The sequence below is a fragment of the Vicugna pacos genome, unplaced genomic scaffold, assembly GCF_048564905.1.
Source record: "Vicugna pacos unplaced genomic scaffold, VicPac4 scaffold_487, whole genome shotgun sequence".
NCBI classification, from domain to species: domain Eukaryota; kingdom Metazoa; phylum Chordata; class Mammalia; order Artiodactyla; family Camelidae; genus Vicugna; species Vicugna pacos.
This window is the reverse complement of record NW_027329164.1, coordinates 1-10,413: the sequence shown is the minus strand read 5'-3', so window position 1 is coordinate 10,413 and position 10,413 is coordinate 1. Positions and strand designations below refer to the sequence as shown.

The window sequence follows — 10,413 nt, the reverse complement described above, 5'->3', positions numbered from 1 at the left end:
GACTCCAGCCCAAGAGCTCTGCGAGCATCAATTCTTCCCTCTTCCTCCCACCTCATGCCCCCAGGTCGGCCCCAAAGGCCTGGCTGCAGGCCTGTCCACCCCTACAGGAAACATTACATCCCTGAAACACAGATCTCGCTGAGCTCCACTTCCGCACAGCCCCCACAGCAGGCCAAGGTCGCCTGCAGGGTGGACAGCACTGGGAGATGGCAGGCAACCAGGTGCCAAGTGGATAGGATCACGGAGCAGGCCGGGAGGCCCCTAGGAGAGCCGGCTTAGACACTTCCCTGTGCTCACCCCCATAGGCCCTGAGCATATCTTGCCTGGACACCGCCTCCCACCACACTCCTAGCTGTGCACACCCACACCATCTCACCATCCTTGTAATAGCCAACATGTGCATCTTCTTCACTCATGCCAAGCATTGGCTTAAGCACTTTACAGGAATTAACTCACTTAATCCTTCCAGCAGTCTTATGAGGTGGGTACTACTGTTATCCCATTTTACAGATGGTGCAGTTGAGGTCCAGAGACCTTAAGTGCCCTGGGTCATGCATCTGTGACTAGAAGAGCTGGCATTTGAACCCAGGCTGCCCAGCTCCACAGCCCCTGCTGTCTCACACCATGCTAGGTGGTCACCTGACACCCCCTACCCAAGAACAAACTGCAGGTGGACACTGCCCACTCCAGGTTGTACACCAACTCTGCTGCACCTGGACACATAGCCCAGGGCCCCACCTGCTGCCCCCTCCCATGGGCTGCAGCCGCCCTCATCCCTGCACAGGAGAGGAGGGTGGGGTACCCAGTCCCAGCTTCTGTCCCAGGGTTCCCCAATTCTACCTCACCCACACCCCACTCCTGGGATACTCTAGGAAACCGCTTGGTGCCAGCTCTAAGTGAAGTCGCAAAATTACGTTTAATTGGGCCTCATAAGGCACAAAAGAAAACAGAAAACAGGAAAGGTCCAGCTGGTGTCCCTGGATCTGTGCCAAGACGTTGGGGGTTGGGGATATGATGAAGAGGCAAGGGCCTCAGTCTGCGCATCTGTAAAATGGGGAAATGATAGGCCTTTCCTGCTGCAGAGCATTGAGCTCGGTGTTCAAGAATCTCCTGACACTGGCCTAAGGTGTAATTTGATCTGGGGACCTGCCAGAGGTGGGTCATTTTCTCCTGGCCAGGGTGTTAACTCCTCCCCTGAGGAGAGGTCACTGTCTCTGTCTTCTACATGAGACCGTAGAGGCTCTGAGAGAGGGGAAGGACTTGCCAAGGTGCCGCAGGCGATGAGGGTCTAGTTGGGACTTGACCCTGCCCGAGGCCGAGCCCCGCCTCTCCCAGGGCGCCCGCTGGGGCGAGGTCGGGCAGGAGAAGCGTCTCCTCCGCGCCTCCTGCCGCGCCGAGTTGTTTATCTGGGTCTGGGTCCCCAGGGTCTCTGGCGAGGCCCCGGAGCCACCCTCTGATAAACAAGCCCAGGCCCGGCCCCAATTAAGCCAGATGAACTAACAAGGCGGCTCGTTAACGAGCTGGGGTGCGCGCGCGGAGACACCTGCGCGGCGGGTCCGCCTCCCTGCGTGACTCAGGGAAGAAGCTGGAAGGCCCAGCTCAAGGTCCGGATCGGACCTGCCTCTTGTAACTAGGTGGCCTTAGTTTCCTCGTCTGTAAAGTGGGTCTTAGAGTTTGTAAAGTGTGTCCGAGGAGCCTCGCCTTAGGAGGTTGGCCTTGGAATCCCGGGCACGGTGCGGGTCGGCGCTCCTGGGATCCTCCTGCGGAGGCAGCGATTCACAGCGGGCCCCGCGGCGCGTCTGGCCGGAGCCGGGAGGGCAGACTTCCCCTCGGCCGGGATCTTCCTGCCGCCGCGGACCCCGCCTCCCGGAACCGCCCGGCCTTGGGAGACCCCAGCCCCGCCCGCGCCCCACCGGCGCCCGAGAAAGGGCAGGGCGGGTCGGGCGCGCCCCCTGCCGGCCTGTCTTCGCCGGCTCCCGCTTTGGCCCCTGTACGAGACTGGGTTTCCCCAGATGTAAAACGAGTGCGCGGCGGAGACGGGGGGGGGGGGGGGGAGCGGGGGAAGGGAGAGACTGGAGGCGGCGGGAGAAAGGCTCGGTGCCCGGGGAGTTCTAACACAGCCGAGGGGATTGGGAGTATGCAGTCCGCGGGCCTCGGCCTTCTCTGTAAAAAAAGGCTCACTACTCTTTCCCCTACAGTGGACGGCTGCATCCACCGGGCCGCCGGACCCCTGCTCACCGATGAATGCCGGACCCTGCAGAGCTGCGAGACCGGCAAAGCCAAGATCACCTGCGGCTATCGGCTGCCGGCCAAGTGTGAGTCCCCGACACCCCCACCCCTGTGGGGCACAGACAGGCGCCTGGTGTAATTAGGGGTTATGCTGCACGCCCCACATTATTGCTGGAGGCCCTCTCAAGGGACACTTCTGAAGTGCCAGGACCTGGCCCCTCTCGCATATGCATGTGGGGAATGATGAGCAGCAAGGACTTGAAGGGAGGGGAAGAGCTAAGGAACAACAGCCCAACTTTCTCAGCCGGGTCCATACAGATGTGGGGAAGGGGCCAAGTGTGAGCCTGCCTGTGTATGTCGAGGTGTGGATTTAGGCTCGAGGGCACAAAGGACCACATGGGTATGGTCCTTCCCAAGGCTCAGAACTTGGGGTGGGGGACCTGTTTCCTGTCTCCTCCAGGGCTTAGGCCGGCAGGAAGGAAAGCCAAGGACCACACTGGAGCCCCGGGCCTGTCTGATCTGATCATTTCCCACAGATGTCATCCACACGGTGGGGCCCATCGCTCACGGAGAGCCCAGTGCCAACCAGGCCGCGGAGCTCCGCAGCTGCTACCTGAGCAGCCTCGACCTGATGCTGGAGCACCGGCTCCGCTCCGCGGTGAGGGGCGCCGAGGGGCGGAGGGTGGGAGTGACGTGGAACCGAGGCGGGAGGCAGCGGGCGGGAGGCAGAGCTGAGAGTGACGCTGTCCCCAATCCCTTCCCCTGCCCCAGGCATTCCCCTGCATCTCCACCGGCGTGTTTGGTGAGTAGAGAAGAGGAAGGGCACGGGTGGGCAGCGGTTGGGCCCAGATGCAGGGAGGGGCCGGGGCGGGCTGGGCAGGGGACGGGGCCGGCACAGGGAGGGGCGGGGCGAGGCGGCGAAGGGCGGGCCAGAGCCCGGGACTCAGTCGCGCCCCACTGTCCTGCCCACAGGCTACCCCAATGAGGCAGCAGCCGAGGTAGTGCTGAGCACGTTGCGCGAATGGCTGGAGCAACACAAGGACAAGGTGAGGCCCGGGCCCAGCTGAGGGGAACGAATGTGGGTGGGATGGCGGGGCGCATCCCGACCCCACCAGTCATCGTTGAGCAGTGTGCAGAGCTCCAGGCACATGGGGCTCTGGCCTTGCCTGCCCTCTGTGCATCCCTTGCCTTTCCTCGGGTCCTGTTTCCTCTCCTGCACCCAGGGCATCATCCGTGGTGGGAGAAGGGGATAGCTGGGCACACATCACGAGCCCCTGTGAAGGGTGTAGCTCTAAATTCAGATCGATGAGCACCCCAAGGGCAGGGCAGAGCAGATGAAAACCGGCAGGGGTGGGGGCAGTTATAAGGCTGGGGAGCGGGGATGTGGACGGTTCCGACCCAGGCTGAGCAGGCCCTGCACAGGTGGACCGGCTGATCATCTGCGTGTTCCTGGAGAAGGATGAAAACATCTACCGGCAACGCCTCCCCTACTTCTTCCCCGTGGGTAAGTACCCAGTGGTGGGGCCCTGGCCAGCCCCTGCCCCGCCCCCATCCACCCCGGACAGGTTCTCACTGTCCTCTGCCTTCCAGCCTGACGGCACCCCACCGCCTACCCTGACCAGGACTGGTAAGCAGGGCCTGGCCCTCTGTGTGGCTGCCCACTAACCTCCTGCCCACTAACACACCCGCTCACCCTCGACCCCGCTCACCCCCATGCAGGGAAGCCAGGGAGGCAGTTTGGGGCAAGCCCACAGCCCACGTGCTCTGACGTCTCCGCTCTGCCCACAGACTGGCCTGAGCCCGCTGGACCTCGCTCCCAGCTCTAAGAAGTCGCCGAAGCCTGCAGCAGGGCTTGGCCTGGCCACCCTATTCTTTCCCTCCGCACCCTGCCCCCTCCTAATAAACACTGTTGCAGCTCCTACTGTCTCAGCCCTGGCTGAGGGTGAGGGAGGCGGCCCAGGTGTGGACAGGTGCTTTGGCTTAAAGGGGCTGGCGAGAGCTCTCAGTGAGCCAGGCAGGTGGAGGCATGGGCCGGACAGCACAGGTGGGCAGCAGCACTTCACATTTATTGAGGACCTGCCCCCAAGGAGCTCACAGCCTGGGGGCCAAGCCCCCACATGTGCTGGGAAAAGAGAAGAGGTGAAGGCAAAAAGGAAGGCAATGCAGACACCGCGGCCCAAGCAAAGGGGGTGCAAAGCAGGCACAGGCAGGAGGCCGAGGGGTGCAGGTGGTGGGAGAATGGTGGCCTGGCAAGCCCCACTGGACCTGGGGATGGAGGGCCAAGCACAGGCTTGAGGGCTGCCCCTCCTCCACCTGGCTGGCACCACCTGGGGTGCACTGGGGTACCCAGGCTACTCCACCTGCCCTGAGCCAGGCCCCACCATCATGCCATGCCTCTCCACCCAGCTCTCCTCGACCATGCAGGCCCCTGACGGAGGGCAGGCAGCCAGGGCCCTGGCCAGGACATAAGGGTAGAGGCAGGGCCTATGAGGGAGCAGCTTGAAACTTTGGTGGTCCTGGTCCTGGTCCACAGCAAGTCTCAAGGAACTTCCAGATTTCCAAGGAAGCCCCTGGCTAGCTAAGGGGGGAAGGCCTGAAGGGTAAAAAGCAGAACCCCAATAACCAGGAGGGGGTCCCCAAGAGGCCTCACCCCCTCAAAACTGCTCCTGCTGGGGAGACTTGGGGGGGTGGACAGGCCGAAGGCTGAGAGGAACCCACCTGAGGGGAAGGGGGGCAGCCAGACACAGAGCAGCCAGGCGGGCAGCAGCAGAGCAGGGACACGCACACACGTGGCTCACCACCAGCGTCCCCTTTAATAAAATGTGGAAGGTCGAGGTCGTGTGACAGGGAAGGGGTGGGGCATGAAGTATGACCATTTACAACCACAAAAAAACCTCTGTACATGTCTAGCGCCTGGCAGAGGGGAGGGCAGGCAGGGCAGTGGCAGGCTGGGGCCAGCCCTATTTGTAGAGGATATCGTAGTGTCCAGGCCGGTAGAGAAGGTAGACCTTGGGCTCAGAGCCCTCGGGGAAGATGTGGGGGTTGGTGGTGCCGCCCTCGCCGCGGTCCATGTACTCCACCTGGATGGAGACGCTTAGCGCCTGGGCCAGCGCGATGATGTGGATGTGGTCGCTCTCCTTACACATGGGCTCCACCTCCTGCAGCACAGGGGCGGGTCAGGGCCTGGGGATCAGTGCCTCCCGCCTCCCGCCCCCCACCCCCCGCAGGCAGGAGAGAAAAGAGGGGCCTGAGTCTGAGGAGTGGGGAGGGGGCAGCACCTGCTGGCAGAACTCCTTGACGGTCCGCCCACCCTCGATGAAGTGCTCGAAGAACTTGCTCTCACGCTGCAGGTAGCCCGAGGTGAGCAGCCGCAGGTACACCACCAGGTAGTCCGAGGTGCTCTGGTCGTTGAAGGAGGCCAGCAGGTCGGCCACTGACGTCTGCTTCTCCACCTGCTCGATCAGGTCCATGAACTGCCACCCAGGAGGGACAGAGAGCAAAATAAGGGAGGAGATGGGTCAACTATGCCATGGCCAGACCACCCACCCTCTACCCTGGCTGAGCAGGCGACGGGGCGGCTGGGCTCACTGTGTTATGAAAATCCTCAATTGTGAACTCAGTGAAGCCCTGGGACACCAAGTCCTCTTTGCTCTTGGCAGACACAGCCTTGAACCTGTGGATGGGAGGGAAAGGGAGGCTGGCATGGGCTCCTCAGCCAGCAGAGCAGGGGCCCAGAGGTCGGGGACTGGCCAGCACCAGAGGCCACTTCCCCCGGCTCAGACAGCAGCCTCAAGCAGGGGCCCAGCCTGGCCTCAGGTGGAACTGCACCTCCCAGTCATCAGACATGAAGGGAGCCCTCACGGAACCCTCCCCTACCCACCTCCTTCAGTGCCCAAGTGCCCACACTCCTCACCGCTGCAATTCCTTGCTGTCATCCAGCAATGCCTCCAAGTGGGAGAATCCAAAAGCTCGATAGAAGCAGTTCCCATCAGGCCTGGTCTTGCGGATGTACGAGTACTTTTTGTGGAGGTCCTGGAGAGAGGCAGCCCCCACCCCATCCCGTGCCCATCAACATCAGGCCAAAACCAGGGGGGCCAAGGAACCCCTCCCTGCAAAGGTCATACCACAGCAGGCGGCAACTAAGCTCCAAGCAGCCACCGGCCATGCTTGGCTGCTGACTCCGATGATTGGAGTCCCTTAGCGACCTGCTGCCAGGAGCCCCCAAAGCCTCAGGAAACTGATGAACACACTGGTTATACGGATCACAGAAATGGTCACCAGCCATTGGGCATGCCATGCTGCTGGGCCTGAAGGGCTGTTTGTTCACAGAAACCGGCAAGTGAATGGGTCCTTGACCAATGCAGCTTTTCCAGTGAGTAGTCTTTCAAACCAGAAGAGTTCCAGGGCAAACAAGTTAGGGCAAGGGGCACAGGGCCAGCTTGTGAGGCTCCCACTGCACAGCCCCGGGGCTGGTAACTGCCTCCCTCTTCTCCCTGTGAACTCCGCCCTGCCCACTCGCAGGCACTGGTTTGATCTTTTCCAGTTTCCTCCCCAAATTCAACGGAATTTCTATTGAACCTCCCCACAGGAGTAGGAGGTCTGGCTGGCAGTGCTGTCTGGCAAGCAGGCCTAACTCCTCAGGTCTGGGAACCCTCCCCTTCTCCTGATGCCTATTTCACACCTTCTCCATTCTCCTTAACCTGCCCCCTACCCCACTTCATCTTCCCCATGACCTTGCTTCCTTTCTGACTGAGGACTTTTCACTGAGAACCCCTCAGCCCGCACCAGCACATCCACCCCCCGGCCCTCTCTCCTGAGCCTTGGAGGGTCTGAGGTTGCTACCAGAGCCGCCTCTCCCTTGAACTCAAGGATACTGTTCCAGGAAGTCTCTCTTCTCTGCATCATCAGTTTCTCTCCCTACTAGTTTAGACCCATCAGCATGTAAACACAAGGCTAGTTCTCCCCTTAAAAAATATCCTTTGCTTCCCATGAATTCCTTTCCAGCTGCCATCAATTTCCCTGCTCTCCTGTAGAGCAGAGCTGTTTGTCAAGTTCTGTGCTTACTGCCTCCATTTCTCTTCTGCTGTGAACTCAATCCAAGCAGGCTTTGCACAGATGCCCTCTTAAATCTGAAGGTCAAACCCACTCCTCCCCAGACCCCATTCAGCCACGCCCCGTAATGCCCCACCACACCCTTCTCTTCCCTACCTCCCTCCGCCTGCTGGTAGACCAGCCCTCTCCACCATGTCCTCCTCCAACCTCACCGCTGCCCCTCCATCTGCCCCTCCTCATCTAACCTGTGAATGTCAGGGCCACCACCAAGCCACACGGCACCCTTCCTCAAGACACCATGTGTCACCTTCTAGAAGACAGTCACACCACAGACCGTCCACAGTGACTGGCACAACCCTGCTCAGCCCTGGGGCAGCTTCTGCATCAGCCATACTCACTCTAGGAGAACGTAGTTCTTTGCCAGGCCTGCTTCTCGGCCCTCAACTCCAACTTCGACTCACATCCAATTGACTTAGGCCCACTCCCCCGACCTGCCCGGCCAACAGGCGGCTCTGGACTCCCCACGCCCCACTCCTCATGGCCTTCCCCCCAGATACCTGCAACTCCTCCACCTTTCAGCTGCTCAAGCCCAAACCTTACATCCACTGCGGACTCCGCCCTCACAGCACATCCAACCCAGCAGCAGATCCTTCTGGCTCTATCTTCATTATGTCCCGTATCCAACTGCTTCTCACTGCTTAACTCTGCCACCCTGGCGCCGATCACTCTGTCTCCTGACGGTTTTACTGCAAAAGGCCCCTCACAGGTCTCCCTGCCTCCACCTCGCCGCTCAGCCTGTTCCCACCCCAGCCACCAGAGTGACCAGGAGAACCCATTAAATACTCAGCTCCCTCTGAGTCCTTTCTCTGGCTACAAGCCCCCCGCGTCTCCCACCCTCCTGCTCCCCCCAGCTCTGCTCCAGCTTTGCTGGCCACCGCCCGGCACACACCTGGGCGGGCCTTGGCTTGCCCGGCTCTGCCCAGACGGCCACGGCCTGCTTGCTCCGGAGCCTCGTTCAGTTCACTACTCAATCACTACCCTCCCTACAAGGCCTCTTCCCACCACCCTATTTAAAACTGCAAGCCCTCCCACTCCCCCTCTCCTTGTCCTGCGTCACTTTTCTCCACAGCACTTACCACATCAGACACATACTTTCGTTAACTCCGACTTATTGTCTCTTTCCACCATGAACCACAATCTTCATGAGGGTGGGAGTCTGACAGCTGCAGTCATCACTCTAGCTCCAGTATCTAACACAGTGCCTGGCCCACAGTACGTGCTCATAAATGTTAAATGAACAGGACGAAATGCGCACCAAGAGCCCAAGTCATTGCAGCTACCAGGACAGCTACTGAGGTCACTCTGAGCACCTCGGTGCCGGGCCCTCAGCTGAGGGCTAATATCCACTAGCCTACTCCCCTTCCTGGGGGACCCATTTTACAGAGAAGCCGAGTCATGCAGGTCTGCCTGGGCTCTGCTGTCTGGGCTCAGGCCCTCCTAGGGAGCAAGGATGGGCTCAGGCCCAGCCCAGGGTGGGGTGTCAGGGCATCAAGGCAGATCTCCTGCCCAGACAGCACACAGCGGACACTTGAACATTCGCCGAATGACTCAATGGGAAGAACCTGTCAATCTTACCAGGGTGGCCTAGGGTGACAGGCCTTGAACTGGGGGCCCGAGGGCCCCACTCTGCTATTCTGCCATGTGGGGAAGAAAAGGGACTCAGCTTCCTAAGCCCTGGCTGTGCTCCAGGCCCAGGACTCAGCACCTGGCCACCATCTCCTCCTTCAAGCCTCACACCTGCCCAATGAGGCAGGCATCTCCACCCAGAAATTGGCAGATCAGTGGAGGCTCCAAGAAGTCCAGTGCATTGCCCAAGATCACACAGAAGTGGTGAAGCCAGGACTCAAACCCAGATCTACCAGGCTGCAGAGCCTGTGCCTTCCTCTCTCCACAGGCCTCTTGGGTAAATCACAAACACCCTGAGCAAGGGGTTAGAGTAGACCACAGGCCACACACAGCTGGGTCTGGGCTGCAGGTGTGCTGTTTGGCCCACACAACACTTGAAATTTGAATTAGCTGCCAACTATTAGAAGTCTGGAGATTTTACATCAGAATAATTTCTGGCGTGTCTTAGAAGCAATGACAGGGAGACAGGCATGGACACTCCCTGCAACTGGCTGACACGGAGCTGTGGTGCAGCTGTTCACCACCAGACGTGGCCCTTCAATCACGTGGGTTACTGCCTGGCCCCTGATAGGGCTAACCCCAAAGGATCCTCCTTTCAGGTGTAAGTTCTAAGCATCTCTGATCTTTGGGGGAGAAGGGGAAGGAGTAATGTTTACTAAGCCCTCAGGCTGTGCTGATTAGATGCTGTTTTACACATACTCACTGTCAAACACCGGCTCACAGAGAAGAAAGTGAGTGGTTAAGGGACTTACCCGTTTGTAAGGAATGCAGCAGGGCCTTGCACAGAGGTCTGGAGGCCCCTTTTCCCCATTCTGCCTGCCACTCCACAGATCCCACAGCAGGTTGCAGGACTGTGCCCCTGCTGCCACTCTCCTCCCCAAGTCAGCCCCACCGTGGGCACTGAAACCATCAGCTCCCCAACGTCTGCACCAGGCCCCACAGGTACGATGTCCCTCCACCTCACAGCCACCCTGTGGGCAGATGCTTTCATCATCCCGATTTTACAGACGAGGACTCCACAGCTCAGAGACACTGAAGGAGCTGCTGTGTGGCACAGTCAGGATTTGAATCAAGGTCTTTTTGGTTCCAAAGTCTGCACACTTATGAATCAGCTACCAGAGGGCTCCCCCAACATCCTACCCTATCTGAGGCCAGGCCTAGCACGGAGTAAGTCTAAAGCAGGCAGCAGGCACTCTCCTGCCCCTACCCGAGGGTTCCTCCTGTCCCCTCAGCCAGGCTCCCACCTTGATCTTCTGTTGGTAGATGTTGTCATCCTCAGCATACTCTTTGTATAGGACAGAGAGCTCCAGCCGCTCCGAGACCAGAGGGTTCTGCACAGCAATCTGCAGGGCACAGGAAATCCATCATGCTCTGGTAGGTGAACAGAGTTACTCACACCTAACAGCCAGAACACCTAAATAAGGGGTACCACGCCAGTCACCTAGT

At 59.8% G+C, this 10,413-nt stretch overlaps 2 protein-coding genes across 2 annotated transcripts; one reads left to right on the top strand and one right to left on the bottom strand.

Annotated features, from left to right (window-relative positions):
• The first annotated feature begins 395 nt into the window (after positions 1 to 395).
• On the top strand, positions 396 to 4,160 carry LOC140695593 (ADP-ribose glycohydrolase MACROD1-like). Its single transcript, XM_072958279.1, has 9 exons — positions 396 to 481; positions 1,707 to 1,990; positions 2,199 to 2,315; positions 2,766 to 2,887; positions 3,001 to 3,031; positions 3,202 to 3,275; positions 3,652 to 3,733; positions 3,820 to 3,856; positions 4,018 to 4,160. The coding sequence occupies exons 1-8, from the start codon at positions 396 to 398 to the stop codon at positions 3,822 to 3,824; spliced, it is 801 nt and encodes a 266-aa protein (XP_072814380.1). The 3' UTR covers positions 3,825 to 3,856; positions 4,018 to 4,160.
• Positions 4,161 to 4,274: 114 nt separating this feature from the next.
• Positions 4,275 to 10,310, bottom strand: LOC140695592 (ubiquitin thioesterase OTUB1-like; the record flags this gene model as incomplete). The annotated part of the gene is made up of 5 exons (XM_072958277.1): positions 4,275 to 5,387; positions 5,508 to 5,702; positions 5,818 to 5,902; positions 6,143 to 6,261; positions 10,212 to 10,310. Coding segments are annotated over 5 exons (696 nt in total), but the record flags the coding sequence as incomplete, so codon positions are not given.
• Between the last annotated feature and the right edge of the window lie 103 nt (positions 10,311 to 10,413).

Coding starts and splice junctions, on each gene's coding strand:
- LOC140695593 (XM_072958279.1), top strand. CDS start 396: ATGTGCATCTTCTTCACTCATGCCAAGCATTGGCTTAAGCACTTTACA. Junction 482..1,706: donor CCTTCCAGCAGTCTTATGAG/GTGGGTACTACT, acceptor GCCTCGCCTTAG/GAGGTTGGCCTTGGAATCCC. Junction 3,276..3,651: donor TGGAGCAACACAAGGACAAG/GTGAGGCCCGGG, acceptor GGCCCTGCACAG/GTGGACCGGCTGATCATCTG.